We start from the raw sequence: 14,149 nt of genomic DNA, 5'->3' as shown, positions 1-14,149 counted from the left end.
CCAAGCCAGGAGTTAATCTGTTCCTTGTGGAGTGTGTGTGGAGGGTAACGGGGGCATGAGTGCACATATGTGGGGACAGTGGGGACCTGACAGCACACAGGGGATCAAAGGGAATCTGATGGCCTGTGGAGTGGAAGGGAAGCACTCCTGGGACATGCAGAGAGAGGCAGGGTGTGCACTGTGGGTGAAGTCGGGGGGTCTGAGCCATCCCTGGGATGTCAGAACAGTGTGAGCTGGAGCAGAGCTGAGAGGGACAGGGGGTGTGGTCCAGCTGTGCACGGTGGTCTCTGAAGGGCCATGGAGCCTGAACGGAGGGTTCTGAGGGGCTGGAGCAGGGTCTGAGGGCTGGAGGGAACGGCGTGTGGGTGGAAGGATGGAATGGTTTGAGGGCTGAGAGTGGGAGCCCCCCTGCAAGCAGCCCTGGTGCATTCCCTGTGCTCAGCACCGCGCCCTCTCAGCGGCGCTCCGAGCCAAGCCAGGAAAATCCCAGGGAGCTGCGGGAGCCTCTGGCTGCCCCTGGCAACACTGTTGTGCTGCCACTATCCCGGCCGCCCCGGTCCCAGCTCCTCCGCAGGCCCCTGGGCGAGGAGCAGGCACCGGCGCGATGGACTCGGAGCTGGAGGAGCAGCTGCGAGCAGCCTTCCGGGACAAGCTGTGGCTGCTGTGAGTGAGACCCCTCCGTCCTCCCCGTGGCAAGGGACCAAAGAGTTGGCGACAAGGCCAGCCTGTCCTGTGTGCACGGTGATCTCGGTTTGTGTTCCCATCTCCGGGTGCCACTGCCAGGGTGGGTGTCACTGGGTGGGCACCAGTGTCCCCAGCAGAGGCTCCCAGCGAGGCTCCCGTGGGCTGGGGGGAGGCAGGCGGACTCCCCGGGGTCTAACCAGAAAGCTGAGATTGTGACGTGATTTGTCCTTCCCTGGGGAACAGCGCCGGTGCTGGGGGTCTCCAAGTGGGAGAGGCTGAAGTGGGAGGGGTGGGCAAGAAGATGAATGCAGGCAAGGGTAGCGCAGTGTGGTTCCTGACAATCCCTGCACACACCGGGGAGCGGGCCAGGCTCCCCAGGCCGAGCCCCGGGAGCAGCGGTGGCCCAGGAAGTCCTGCCCGTGCCACGGTGGCCAGATGCCCCTGCCCCGACTTTCCCTCCCCAGCCAAGCCGAGCTCCACGCAGCCCGTGGCAGGACGGTGACAGCGCGGGACCCGGCTACGCTTCTGCCATCCACTCGTGTGCTCCTGAAGAGGCGGGAGGTGGCGGAGGTGGAGCAGGAGCTGCAGAACCGGCGCGAGGTGAGAGCGGCCCCAGCCCCCCGAGTGTCCCCTCCCCGGGCCCTTCAGGTGTGCCATGGGGACAGGCAGCGGGCAGGCATGTCCCCAGCTATCCACGGGCTGGCACCCTGGGGTGCACAAGCGTGGGGCAACGCTCTCAGCACCCCGCAATCCCACAGGAGTTTCAGCAGCGGATGCAGCGCCTGGCGCAGCGCCGGCAGCAGCTGGCCCGGAGGGAACGGCAGCACCGCGACGCCGTCCTCAGATTTGACTCCTTCCTCGAGGTGCGGGGGCCGGGGCCGGGGCCGGGCTGGCCGGAGGGTCGCCGCTGACCCCGTACCCACGGCGCAGGCGGTGGCGGCCAGGCGGGAGCGGGCGCTGCGCCGGGCGGGCGAGGAGCGGGCGCGGGCGGCGGCGGAGCGAGCTGAGGCCGCCCGCCTGCAGCGGGAGCTGGCGGGGCTGCTGCGGCACAGGGATCGCCTGGCCCGGCGCCTGCGGAGCCTCCGGCCCTTCGGGGACTACCTGCGGGACGTGCTGGCCAGGATGGGACAGGTGAGCGTGGAGTCCTGCGGCACCACCCTGCGTGTCCCCCAGCCCCTTGGAGGGGACATCCCTCCACCGCTGCGGCCTCTCGGCCGCCTCCCACTGCCCAGTTCCAGGACGTGCCGGCCATGCTGGTGCATTTCGGGCTGTTGGCGGGGGTGCGGGCAGCCCTGGCACGGGAGGCAGAGGCCGGGCAGGAGCGGCTGGCCCAGGGCAGGGCACGGCTCCAGCGGTACCGGCAGGAGACCAGCACCGAGCTCCTGGGCACCAAGGACGAGCTGGCCCGGCTCCACACACGCCTGGAGGCCACCCGCCAAGATGTGCTCCAGTGGGTAAGGGGGATGTCGGGTGCCCAAGGACCCCCGCGGGGAGAAGGGCAGCAGTGCAGGTGTGCTGCACAAGGGAGATGCCCAATGTGGTGGAGGTGCAAAGTTGGGCGCACTCTGGGCTGAGCTGAGGATCCCCGCAGCTCTGCATGGGTAGGATACACAGCCAGGACTGCTGGGTCCCCCTGGGGGACCTCCCTCCCTCTGTCCTCCCTCCCCCCGGGGGGCACAGGAGGACAGAGGGCAGTGGCCCGGGGCTCACTCTGTCCCCCAGGAGTCCTGCTGGACCCACATCCAGAGTACAGCCATGCAGAAGACCCTGCTGCTGGCACAGATCAAGCTGGCTGTGCTGAACCTCTTCCAGCTCACCACTGCACAGCTCAGGATCCCCACAGACAGAGCCCAGGAGGACACCAAGGCCCAGTTGGACATGGTCAGCACAAATCTCTTCCCCAGGCAGTGGGGCTGGGGACATACAGGGACATTAACATCCCTGGCTGGCTGTGGCATCAGGCTCCAATCTTCGCAGGTGCTGCTCTGCATGCGGGGCCTGGCTGACATCTGTGCCACTGGCACACACCCACAGCACATCAGGGGTGCCGGGCTGCTTCAGGGCCAGGAATAGCCCCTGGGGACACCTCCTGCTCCTGGGGCTGGGGAGAGGCTGCCAGGGCCAGCCTGGAGCCACAGGACCTCTGGGGATGGAGGTTGTTCCTTGCAAGTCTGGAAACCCCGCGACGAGAGGCAACATGGGTGGCAGGGGCACAGGCACACAGGGGTGGCACCGCACCCAGGCAGGGCCAGAGTATTCCCAGGTTCCCTCCTGCCCAGAGCACCCCAGGCAGTGGGAGGAGGAGGGAGCTGCTGTTGGCATCTCCAAAGGTGTCTCACATCAAAATACATCCAGCTGTGGAGCCGCAGCACTTGCTTGTTTTTGTGTCTCTGGGTAGCCCGAGGAAAAGAAGTACCCCAGGCACGATGCTTGGAGCAAGGACAGAGAGGAGTCAGGATGCAAAACCAGCCAATATTTACTGTCCCCTTCCCCAACTCCCAGCCCAGGCATGGGGAGCATGTCCCCTACATCCTCTTCCTCAGCTTGCCCTTCTTGGCAGCGCCCGCCCGGCGCCCGAAGGCCATTTGCCGCAGCTCCTGCACGCGCTGCCGGTTCCGGGCCTTGAGGCGCTTCAGGCCCCCGCTCTGCAGGAAGCGCTGCTTGGCCGCCTTCTTGCGCTGCTTCAGGATCTGCTGCTTGTTCTTCAGCTCCGAGCGCACCCTGCCCTGCGCCGGGGGCTGCGTGGGCCCTGCGGGGGGACATGGCTGTGCTCAGGGCAGGGGACAGAGCCAGGCTGAGGGGGACAATGCAGGGCTCTGTTGCTTGCTGCAGGTACTCACCGTGCCCACGCCTGTGCTTCCCTCTGAACTGCTCCCTGCTGCGTGGCCCTTCCTCATCCTCGTCTCGCTCGTCAACCTTGTACTTCTGCTTCCACTTCTCATAGCTGGGACGGGTGGGTTAAGGGAACATGTGGTGACTCCTCACCTGACCCTGTGCTGTGGTGTCTGACTGTGCTCCCTTCCCCAGCTCCTGCCCTGGCAGGGGATGGATCCCTGACACGGGAGTCCAGCCCCGCTCCCGCAGCCCCCAGCCCTGGCAGGCAGCAATGCCCAATGGCAGGATACAGGTTGTTCTTGTAGGAGCTGCTGATGTAGCGCCCGCTCTCCGTCCGCACCTTCTTCTTGTCCTCCTGGCCCGTCTGCCCCACAAACCGCTTCTTCTTGCGGTCCCTGCGAGAGACAGGAGGGCGGTGGCACTGAGCCGCGGCACCCCCAGCCCTGATTCTCCCTCCAGCCCACGGGTAAATCCCACTCACCACTTGAGCAGCTGTTTGCTCTTGTTGAGGTTGTGGTTCTCATCACCCATGAGATCCAGCACGGCCCCGGCCGCCTGCTGCTCAAAGGCGCTGCCCTCGCCGCCCACGCTCAGCCTGCAAAGGGGGGTGATGAGAGCAGCCCCCACACAGGCTGGGATGGGACAGCAGCAGGAGCCCCCCCAGACTTACCCCCGCTCACTCTCAAAGTCCTTGGGCCGGTATGGGATGTAGAAGTCCTCATCCTGCTGTACCGGCTGCTGCGGCTTTTTGCTGGGACCGTCTTCTCCCCCTCGGCCCCGTTTTCGCTTCTGGCCCCCCACGTTGGAGAACACGTTCTGGAGGGGGACAGTGGAGGGGTTCGGGAGCCACGTCCCCCCCAACATCCCTGCAAGTCTCTGCACCAGCCCCCAAGCACTGGCACAATCTGGAGGCCCTGGTACTGCTAGCACCAGGCCAAGGCTGCTCTGCAGCAGTTCCTGCATCCATGACCCCGTTACCTGGAGATCTTCCTGCTCTCCTTCCCCATCCTGGGTCTTGCAGGGGGCCAGGCACAGCCCCTGCCCTTTAAGTGCTGCTGCCCGCTTCTCCTGCTGCCCGCGCTGGAACTTCTCGATCAGGGCATGGTCGTGGCGCCGCTTCAATCGCATCACGGTGCTGGCCGGTGTCCGGGATGTGGCGTTGATCTCAAAGATGGTCTGTCCCCAGGGTGGGCACATGATTCCCAGTGAGCCACCTGGGCCTCCCCTCCCATCCCACTCCAGGAGTCTCAACTCACCGCCTTGGACTTGTAGGTTTTAATGCTATCCACAAACTTCAGCCTCTCCAGCTCGGTGTCCTCGAAGCGAGCACCTGGGGAGGGCAGGCAGGGAGAGGGGCACAGATCAGTTTCCTGGGAGGGGAACGGGGTCCCCTCCCTCAGCATCCCCTCAGCACTCACTGAAGAGTGGGTGCATGCCCAGCTGGGACACATCCAGGTCCTTGGCCCTCTTGATGGACTCTGGCGAGGGGCCGGGCCGGGAGCGCAGGTACTGCTTGTGGGCGTTGTCAGCAACGCGGCGGAGGCTGCGCAGCTCCAGAGAGCCCTCGTGGTCCGTCAGCAGCAGGCACTCCTCGTCATCCACCAGGCTCTGGGGGACACGGCCCAGGACCCCACCAGCGTCTGCAGCCCAGGGGACACCGTGTCACCTCCCCAGCACCCACCATGGATTTATCAGAGCAGAGCTGACAGCCCCAGGGAGCTCAGTACTGTTTGGTCAGCATCCTCCACACATAGGGTGTATCACAGCCCCCAACACCCCATTTTCCCCATCACCCCTCTATGTGAGGGCCCACCACAAGACCACAAACCCCAGCACTGGCCAAGGGTAACACCCCAGTGGCCACACAGTCACCCCTCACCAGCAGGCATCTCCTGGGCTCCAGCGAGGACAAGCGGGTGCCCCAGGAAGAGGTGGAGGTCGAACACGTAGGGCATCTCGTCGGGAGCCACCAGCGAGTAGGCAGTGCCACTCCGGCCAGCTCGGGCCACGCGGCCTGGCGAGGGCAAGAGGAGAGTGGGAAAGCATACCTAGCGAGCCCAGCCTGTCCCCACCCCAGCAAGGGACTCACTGGTGTCCCTGGGAGTCTACACACGTGACATTTACCATAAGGGCATGGCTAGCAAGAGGCTATGGGTGGCTGGGGAAGGGGCAAGGGGGAGCCCTAAAAGGAAGGTACCAGTCCCTGCCTCCAAGACCCCTCACAGTCCAGCTGGGACACCAGGAACACTCTGACGCTGCTTTGTCCCCAGTCTGTCCCCCAGTGTCACAACACAGTGAGGGCACTAGCACCCACCAACACGATGCAGGAACAGCTTGGCCCTGGCGGGGAAGCTGAAGTTGATGACATTGTCCAGCATGGGGATGTCCAGCCCCCGGGCGGCCACGTCAGTGACCAGCAGCACTGGGCACTTGCCCTGGGAGAACTTGGCGATGTTGATCTTGCGGGCGGTCTGGTCCAGAGAACTGTAAATGTGAGTGCAGCGGATGCCCTGCGCCGTCAGCAGCTGGGAAGGGGGGAAGAGAGATGGGATCCCACCTGGGCATGTGCCCTCAGCAAAGAGACGGGGCCAGAGACTCCAGGGTGGCCACCTGGACCTCCAAATCCCACTGTGCTCCCTCATCTCTCTGAGCAGTGAGTGGAGCAGCACCTCCACGATCACATATTCTGGGATTTCTCCTTCAATGCAGTGAAACGGAGGGAGAGATTCCAGCAGGGACCTGCCACAGCTGCAGACCCCACATGGGCACCCCCAAATGCCACTTACCTCCTTCAGATACTCTGTGTGGTGCTTGGTGGCCACAAAGACCACAGTCTGGTCCTGGGGCTTCACCACACTGCGGAGCAGGTGGAGCAGCACGGCTGGTTTGTCGTCCCCGCGCACATGGAAGAACGCCAGCTGCAGCGTGAGGGCAGTGCTCAGCCCTGTGCCACCACTGCCACCCTTGTCCCCTCCTCAGGAGCAGGTGGCTTGCAGGGGGTGGGGGGCACAAAGCCCATCTTGAACTCCCCCAGCCCATCTCACCTTGAGCTGCTCACTCAGCTTGGACTCCACATCCAGGCGGATCAGCATTGGCTCAGTGAGGCCTGTGGTGACACACAGGACACGGGTCACACATGGCATGTGCTGCTAGGGACATCCACTTGGCCCAGCGTTAATCCAGCTCTGTTTTCCCAGTGCTGGGGCTTGGCCTGGCTGTGGGACTGTGCTGTGTCCCTGTCCCCAGTGCCACCTGCCCCCCATTCCTCACCAGCCCGGGCAAACTCGACGAGCAGCTTGGGCAGCGTGGCGGAGAACAGCACGGTCTGGTGGCAGTCTGGGAGCCGGGCGATGATCTCCTGGAGCTGCTCAGCAAAGCCCATCTCGAAGAGCCTGCACGGGAGGGAATATGGGACATGCCAGGTCCCTCCTTGCCACACCCTGGGCATCTTAGCCACGTGGGGACACTGCCAGCCCTGGGGACACCCCGTGCCCCCGTGCTGACCTGTCAGCCTCGTCGAACACCACATACTCCACGGTGTGCAGCTTCAGCTTCATCTCCACTGCCACGTGCACCAGGCGCCCAGGGGTGGCTATGATTCTGTGGGGACAGAGGTGGTGACAGGACCAGGCTGAGGGGGAGACAGTGTCCCCACACCATCCTGGGAGCAAGTCCCAAATCCAACCCAAAGAAGACACAGCAGAAATCCTGTTGTCCCATAGGAGGTTGCTCCAAGGGAACACCAGGAATGCCCATCAGGCACACTGGCTCTAAACACCAGTGATGTCCCCGGATGGCTGGTGGCCATTCCCCACCAGGTCCCCTCCCTTCACCCCACTCACATGTCAGGGTTCTCGTGCAGGGCAGCAAACTGGTCCTCCATCCTGTGAGAGAGGGGAGAGACTGGGGTGGCACTGGGCAGGTCAGCCCCTCACCAGGTTTTGGGGATGCTCAGGAAGCAGGGATTGGAGGGGACATGGGGACAGCTTACTTGTCTCCTCCCAGGATCAGGGCTGTCTTCAAGCCGGTGAACTTGCCCAACTGCAGGGTGAGGAAGAAACATGCTGGTGGGATGTAGAACCAAACCCATTGCCCTCGTTGTTGCCACTCTTCCCCCGTTGTCCCCTGTACCTCCTTGGTGAACTTGAGGGTCTGCAGGGCCAGCTCCCGGGTGGGTGAGAGGATGAGGGCACGTGCCCCGGCCTGGCTGGGCGCCTTCAGCCGCTCGAACATGGGGATGAGGAAACAGGCCGTCTTCCCGCTGCCTGTCCGCGCCATCGCCACCACATCCCGGCCACGCAGGATGGCGGGGATGGTCTGTGGGATACCATCGTCACTATCACTGTCCCACTGCCACCCCCTGGGGCAGGGACCCAGTGCTCCCCATGCTCACCTTCCTCTGGATGGGCGTGGGCACCTTGTAGCCCTTCTTCATGATGCCCTTGAAGACGGGGTAGCTGAGGCCTAGGCGAACAGAGACAAGTGAGGGGGCATGGGCAGGAGGGGACAGTCCCTGTCCGAGGGACAGCTGTCCCCTGCCCCACACGCACCCATGGACTGGAAGCCCCCGGATTTCTTCTTCTTCTGGTTCTGGGCCCGCACCATGGCCTGAGTGTCGAGCTCAGCATCGGCGCCATCGTCCTCCTCGGCCGTGGTAGGGAAGGCGGGCAGTGGGGTCACAGGGACCTGGGGACAGCGCGGGACAGGGCTGTGGTGACGGCGGTCAGGGCACTGCAGCTCTGCACTGCTGGCATGGCAGGCACCAGTGCTGGGGACTGTGGGTACTGGGGACATTGGCACTGGGGACACCGGCACCGAGACAGTGGTACTCAGGACATCGGCACTGGGATAGGGGTACTGGGGACACCGGCAGCGGAGACACCCGTACCGGGAATACGGGCACTGGGGACACTGGCACTAAGGATACCGGCACGGGGGGCAGCGGCACATGGAGACCGGGGACCCTCGTGCCGGGCGTAGCGGCGCGGGGTGCAGGGACCCGCCTCGCTCGGAGCCCTCCCCGCCGCCCCCCGTCCCTCCGTACCGGCGCTCCGCGGGGCTGGCGGCGGGCGCGCGGCGGCGCCATGGCGGTGCCGGCGGCGGAACCACGTGAGGGGGCGGAAGGGGCCGGGCCCGTCCTGTGCCCGCCCCGGGGCCGCGGCCATGCGGGCGGCGGGTCCGGCCCTGGGCCGCGGCTCCGCGGCGACCGCCGCCCGCCCTCCGCGTGGCCCTCGGGGCCGCCGCCGGGTGCGGCCGTCCTTCGTGGATGAGTCGCTGTTCGGCCGCCCCGCGGGGGCCCGCCCGCCGCCCCCCGCCTTCCCGCCGCCCTGGGCGGCTCCGGCGGCTCCCGCTGCCGGCGCGTCCCGGCCCGGGAGTCAGTGCAGGTGAGCGGCGGCTCGGGACGCTCCCTCGGCCCGGATCCCCGGTGCCCCGGGTTTCGGGGCTCACTACGCGTCGGTGTTCCCCGGGTGCCCTACGGAGCCCCTCGACTCCCGCAGCCAGGGCTCGGCTTCCCCGCCGGCTCTCGGTCACTCCCCTGCTGATTTCCCCCACTCTAACGAACACGTGTTTCTCCGCTTGTCGCCCTCCAAGGTCCCGAAGCCACGCTCCGTCCTTCTGTGACGAGTCTCTGTTTGATGCCAAGCCCCAGGGTCCCTCCTGGGCAGCTCCACGGATGAGGAAAGAAGATGTAGCCAAGCTGCATACGCTGCTCTGGAGCCCCCCGCCTGCCCCCCGAAACCAGCCTGGCCTTTCCCCACACTGCAGGGGGCCTCCCCTGCGAGCCGTCCACCCACCGGCCTCTGCGCCTCCGGCCACATCTGAGCCCGTCCACAAGGAGAAGTTGTGTGGCTGGAGGCATCCCAGCAGCGATGCTTGCTCCAAAGGCTGGGGTGCTCCTGGCAGAGGACGTTCCCAGTCTGTCATCCGGCTCAGTGCCCCCCTGGACAGGATTTGCCTGTCTTCCAACCCCGGCACAGAAAGGTGGAAAAACCAGAGCACTCCGACAACCCCTGCTGCCCCCCAGGGCCCTCTGATGAGGGGTCGGTCCAGCAGCGTGTCTGGATTGCCTGTGCTCAGGAATGCCAAGGCCGCGAGTGGCTGCAAACCCAGACCCCCCTGGAAGTGATGCCAAATGACCCTCTGGATGTACATACAGCCTTAAGTCTACCTGAGACCTCCCTGTGACCAAGCCCACAAAGACTCTGGGCTTTTCCGTGGCTGAAAACCAAGGATGGGGCTGTTCCATGCTGGAAGGCAAGCCCGGAGCCAAAGGTGACCACAGTGCTGGGAGCAGTGACCTTCTTGTTCAGGGCACAACCGCACGGCACCAGAGTGGGATAGCCTTGGTGGGAACAGCTGTTTCCCTTGATGCCCAGTGATTGTCAGAGGAGGTGTGGTAACACAGCAGGTTCCTGCTGTCTGGGAAATCCAAGTGGGAGGTTGGAGCAGCAGGAGACTGCCCACAGTGCAGTCCAGGGCCCGTCCAGGCACGGGTACATGGACAATGTAGCTCTGTGGGGACAGGCAGGGCTGAGCTGCATGGAGCTCCCAGAACAGGGGGTGTTGCTGGGGTGGGGTCCCAGGTGAGTGGCTAGGGCAGTTGAGGTGTGAGGGCCCTGACAAGGACCTTTGCTGACCACGTGTGGAGAGAGCAGTCCTGCTCCATCCTGCCTGTGCTTGTGCCTGTGGGAGTGCAGGAGATCCCTGGTCTGACCTGCTCAAGGCAGGTCCAGTCAGGTGGTGCAAACCCCTAGGAACAGAGGCTGCACAGCCTTGCTGATCCCCTTCCCACTGCTCCACTGTCCTCAGGGTGAACATTCTCCCTGTATCCAGTCAGAGCCTTTTAGTTTGATTTTTGTGTCTGTTCTCTCATTCTGCACCTGAGCACAAAACTTGGCCCAACCCTCATGGTCACCTCCTCTTTGCAGGTATTGAGAGGCTGCTCTGAGGCCCCCCAAAAGGTTCCCTTCTCCAGGAAATGAGCACCATTCCCTCTGCCTCTAGGCACAGGATGTGCCTTGGTGTCTCCCTGCTGTCCTTGCTTCATGTCACCAACACCTTATGGACTCCTCTGGCAAAGCAGGACAAGGGAGGACAAGCACAGAGGTGAGGAAAGCGTTGCCCTGCGTCCTGCTGGCAGTGGGATGGTCCCAGCCTGGATGGGGTTTGTGACAGAGAAGGATCTGCACTGGGATTTTGGCAGCTCGTGGTCATGAGGAGGTGCTGAGCAGATACATAATTGTGTGGCTGGTGCTGAGGGTTGTGAGGTGCTCACAGCAGTGCCATGGTGTCACCAAATAAATGCTCCAAGGCAAATCTGGGATCTGTGGGATGCTGCTGAGTGATCTGGGCACCTCCAAAGCTCCTCCACTTCCTTTCCTGAGGTGGGAAAGAGCAGCTCTGTCTGTATGGAGACAGATAAAAGACATGGGGTGGGTGACTTGGGGTTTGCAGTCACTGCTCCCTGGGGAGAGAGGCTGCGATGAGGAGCTGCTGAGGTTACTGGGAGTTTAGGAACTCCTGTAACACTCAATCACACCGAGGGAAACACTCAAATTCACCCAAGGACACACTAAGCCAGGTTAAGAGCATCATTCTGCCCTCAGAAATTATTTTATTGCACCTTCAGCAGGAGCAGTATCAGGCCTTGACCCACTCCAGCACGTGGAGCTGGAGCCAGCCAGGAGCCTGCGCTGAGTGGAATTTCTGCTTATTTCTTTGACTGATAGGAAGCAAGAATAACCTGATGTTATTAAAACCCGAGAAGGTGGGTGAGGATCGTTGTGATTAGTTCCAAGCTCTCAGATCTCTCCCTATGCTTCCCATTGAGGCAGTCCAGCAGCTCTTCTCCACCTGGGGTAAAACTGGAGGGACGTGAAACAGTGGTGGCCTTCTCAGAGGAGGGGTTGGGAATGCTGATGTCAGTCCGAGCCTGATGAGCTGTGTTTGGGATGTGGGCACAGTGACGTGCAAGCTGCGAAGAGTGCTGGTCTCACTGGGCTGGGAGAGAGTCCGGATGTGATTTGGACACTAGATGGAGACAAGAGGGTTGAGGATTGGCACAGAAGCAGGAACGCTGTTCCCCAGCAGCAGGTGGATGAGCACGATCCAGTGGAGTGAGTCGTCAGCAAACTGGGGGAACTGCCCCGGAATCTAAGCAGCAGAAACTGAAATAGCGCAGTCTTGGGAGAGCTGGAGTCCTTGAAAGATGAAGCCTCTTAAAATGAAGAGAGATTTTATCTGAAAATCAAGCTGACAATGGCCTGTGTGGCCAGGATTGGCCACTTTACCCCCACTGCTGTGCTCAGATTCCAAGGAATCAGTGGAGGAAACTAGAGCCCGTCACATGAGCCACGCTTTTCTGTCGCACACTGGCCCAGGTTGTCACCAAGGGCTTCCAGGAGGCCAGAACTGACATTTCCTTGCTATTTACACATGAGGACAACGTTGGTTAAGTATAAATGGGTTGTTTGCATTTTGTTCTGTGATTCTCACTCACATTGATGCTTCACTGCTGCCCTGTCCTCTTGTTCTGCCAGAGCTGTGCAGCCCAGCATGAGAGCAAAAGCTGCTCTGTTAATGCTGGAACTGGTGCTCACGTGGAAAAAAACACAGATTAAATCTGAATAAAATGAGGTGGAGGAAATGTTGTTTCCTACGTCCAGATCCAGCCTGTCCAGTGTCACTGGTGCTCCGCTCAGGCCAGAGTTGTTGATACAGAGGCCTGAATCAAGCTGGGGCTCCTCCCTGCTGCTGCTCTCATTTTTCTGCCTGCTCAGCACTGACATAAATCTCATTCTCCACCTTTGACTCCACCCTGACTCCTTGACTTGTTGCTTACTCGGGGTTGAAGTTGTGTTGCTGCAGGGCTGCTTTCCGCTGAAATCAGCAGAGCATTGGGACAGAGCAGCTACACTCCAAAAACCAGCATAGCTGCCAGGAGCCAGGTGATAACTTGAGGGAGGCAGCAGCCTGACCTTAACAGTCTTAATCTCCTGCAGGACCCTTATGAGAGCCAGTGCTCCTGGATACCCCTCACGGCACCTACTGCGCTCGGGGCTGGGCTGGGCTGCACTCAGGGCCCGACTCATTCCCACAACCAGCGGGGCCTGGGAACAGGGACGTCTCGATCCGGAGCGGGGAAAAGGGGGTGTCCCAGCCCAGGAGCAGGTTGGGGGCCCGGGCCTGGTCCCCTCAGGGGTCCGCGAGCCGCTCCCGCCCGCGTCCCGCCGTTGCCCGGTGACCGCTCCTCCCCGGCCCGGGGGCGGGGCCTCGGCGCAGCCAATGGCAGCCCGCGCTCCGCCCCCCTAGGGCCCGCCCCCGCCGCCTCGGGCCAATCAGCACCCCCGCCTGTCTTGAGGGACAGCCCTTCTATCTAATGGCGAGGCGAAGTGCGTGAGGGGAGGACGGGAGGCGGGAATAACGCGGAGCCTCTGGCAGGGGGCGGGGGCGGGCACGACTCGTGGATTGGCGGGCGCGGGGAGACCCCGCCTCTTGGAGCGGGGCCCGCGCTGTGACAGCCAATGGGAGGCGAGGGGCGGGGCGAGGCGGAGCCGCGTCGCTGCGGGCGCCGGTTCGGCGGGGCCGGGGGGTGCGGAGGGTCCCGGGACGGGCCAAGCTGGGCTGTCCCGGGAGGGTTTGGAGAGCCCGGGGGTCGCGGGCGCGGGGGGCTGGTGAGGAGCAGGTTCACCCAGGGGTGGGAGGAGGGGGCGGGGGGGCGCGGGGGGGGGGGGGCGCCGAGCCGGGCCGGGCCTCCCCAGCGCGGTGACAGCACTATGCCGGTGTCCCTCTCTCTGGACAGGGACACTGGCTGTGGATTGTCCCCGTGGCGTTGTCCTGGGCCTGCTTCATTTTTCTTTTCCATCACCTTTTAGAGAAATCCGTGACCTTGTGGCATCGCGCAGTTAAGAAAACCCCTCCGGGAGCTTCATGTGTGCGGACTCCAGGCGGCCTCCGGTGCTCCCGCGTTGGCCTCCGCAGCTGCGGTCCGGGCGCTTGGGCACGGCGGGGGACAGGGCCATGTGTGACGGGGACACTTAGCGCCATGCTGGCCCGGGATGCGTCACGGCCGCTGCTCCTGGTGCCGAGGGGTCAGGAGCTTGCCAAGGATCAGTTTCTCCTGCGTCCCTGCTGTCCTGCGAGCCGTGCGCCGGCTGGGATAGGCAGCCCCGGCCTCGCTTTGTGAATTGAGCTTTGGCATAAATCCATCGAGTCCGGTATCCTGCGCTGCTTTTGGGAAGCAAATAACTCGGTCCTTTCTGGAGCTGTGGTGTCTGGAGATGGGTGCGCGCACTGTTGTGTCCGTGTGTCCAGCAGACAGCCCCGGGGGACAACTTTCCAGGAAGAGGTTCTGACACAAGCGTTTCCCAAGTGGAACTGCAAAAAGCGTTGTTTAAAGCTCCGTCAGCAGGAGCCTCAGAAGGGACGGCATGGCTGTGAGCATGGACGATGACGTTCCCCTCATCCTCACCCTGGACGACAGCGGGAGCAGCACCTCAGCCCCTCTGGATGACCTGGATCGGGAGGAGCTGCCTAACGAAAGTAAGGGCACTTTGTCATTCCCCGCCCGGTGTTTGTCTCTTTGGGGTGGCTGCTCTTCCCGGTGAAGCTCCCAGAGCCGTCGCTCAGT

At 63.2% G+C, this 14,149-nt stretch overlaps 4 protein-coding genes across 6 annotated transcripts in view; 3 read left to right on the top strand and 1 right to left on the bottom strand.

Annotated features, from left to right (window-relative positions):
* The first annotated feature begins 63 nt into the window (after positions 1-63).
* Positions 64-3,103, top strand: CFAP73 (cilia and flagella associated protein 73). Its single transcript, XM_069030493.1, has 7 exons — positions 64-663; positions 1,149-1,284; positions 1,443-1,547; positions 1,615-1,815; positions 1,917-2,138; positions 2,407-2,565; positions 2,662-3,103. Exons 1-7 carry the CDS (start codon positions 605-607, stop codon positions 2,755-2,757), a joined length of 978 nt encoding a protein of 325 aa, XP_068886594.1. The 5' UTR covers positions 64-604; the 3' UTR covers positions 2,758-3,103.
* A 26-nt stretch (positions 3,104-3,129) lies between these two features.
* Positions 3,130-8,628, bottom strand: DDX54 (DEAD-box helicase 54). Its single transcript, XM_069030490.1, has 20 exons — positions 8,564-8,628; positions 8,070-8,205; positions 7,913-7,983; positions 7,651-7,836; positions 7,511-7,560; positions 7,362-7,403; positions 7,024-7,119; positions 6,790-6,911; positions 6,564-6,625; positions 6,306-6,437; positions 5,834-6,044; positions 5,399-5,533; positions 4,938-5,159; positions 4,776-4,849; positions 4,498-4,695; positions 4,190-4,335; positions 4,001-4,114; positions 3,810-3,914; positions 3,525-3,628; positions 3,130-3,433 (listed from the first exon to the last, which is right to left on the bottom strand). The coding sequence occupies exons 1-20, from the start codon at positions 8,603-8,605 to the stop codon at positions 3,210-3,212; spliced, it is 2,472 nt and encodes an 823-aa protein (XP_068886591.1). The 5' UTR covers positions 8,606-8,628; the 3' UTR covers positions 3,130-3,209.
* On the top strand, positions 8,604-12,166 carry RITA1 (RBPJ interacting and tubulin associated 1). The gene is made up of 4 exons (XM_069031354.1): positions 8,604-8,609; positions 8,644-8,903; positions 9,112-9,792; positions 10,449-12,166. The coding sequence occupies exons 1-3, from the start codon at positions 8,604-8,606 to the stop codon at positions 9,644-9,646; spliced, it is 801 nt and encodes a 266-aa protein (XP_068887455.1). The 3' UTR covers positions 9,647-9,792; positions 10,449-12,166.
* Positions 12,167-13,051: 885 nt separating this feature from the next.
* The window catches only part of TPCN1 (two pore segment channel 1), a 41,554-nt gene continuing 40,456 nt past the window's right edge, over positions 13,052-14,149 (top strand). The window contains exons 1-2 of one of the 3 annotated variants that reach the window (XM_069031330.1): positions 13,052-13,093; positions 13,395-14,061. In XM_069031330.1, coding sequence (XP_068887431.1) covers positions 13,950-14,061 — 112 coding nt within the window. In that variant the 5' untranslated portion in view covers positions 13,052-13,093; positions 13,395-13,949. Of the gene's footprint in view, positions 13,094-13,113; positions 13,194-13,394; positions 14,062-14,149 lie in introns of those variants that run through there. The other 2 variants (XM_069031331.1, XM_069031333.1) reach the window with 2 other exon arrangements.

The sequence above is a fragment of the Aphelocoma coerulescens genome, chromosome 15 (assembly GCF_041296385.1).
Source record: "Aphelocoma coerulescens isolate FSJ_1873_10779 chromosome 15, UR_Acoe_1.0, whole genome shotgun sequence".
Taxonomy (NCBI): Eukaryota; Metazoa; Chordata; class Aves; order Passeriformes; family Corvidae; genus Aphelocoma; species Aphelocoma coerulescens.
The sequence above is the reverse complement of the archived record's forward strand: the minus strand, read 5'-3'. Positions and strand labels throughout refer to the sequence as shown.

Bases quoted from the DNA above. Each gene is read 5' to 3' on its own strand.
- CFAP73 (XM_069030493.1), top strand. From the start codon at position 605: ATGGACTCGGAGCTGGAGGAGCAGCTGCGAGCAGCCTTCCGGGACAAG. The intron at 1,285-1,442 runs GTGAGAGCGGCC...GCAATCCCACAG, and splicing joins AGCTGCAGAACCGGCGCGAG to GAGTTTCAGCAGCGGATGCA. The intron at 1,816-1,916 runs GTGAGCGTGGAG...CCCACTGCCCAG, and splicing joins TGCTGGCCAGGATGGGACAG to TTCCAGGACGTGCCGGCCAT.
- RITA1 (XM_069031354.1), top strand. The intron at 8,904-9,111 runs GTGAGCGGCGGC...TCGCCCTCCAAG, and splicing joins CGGCCCGGGAGTCAGTGCAG to GTCCCGAAGCCACGCTCCGT.
- DDX54 (XM_069030490.1), bottom strand. From the start codon at position 8,605: ATGGCGCCGCCGCGCGCCCGCCGCCAGCCCCGCGGAGCGCCG. The intron at 8,206-8,563 runs GTACGGAGGGAC...CGCTGTCCCCAG, and splicing joins GCCAGCCCCGCGGAGCGCCG to GTCCCTGTGACCCCACTGCC. The intron at 7,120-7,361 runs GTGAGTGGGGTG...CTGTCCCCACAG, and splicing joins CTGCACGAGAACCCTGACAT to AATCATAGCCACCCCTGGGC.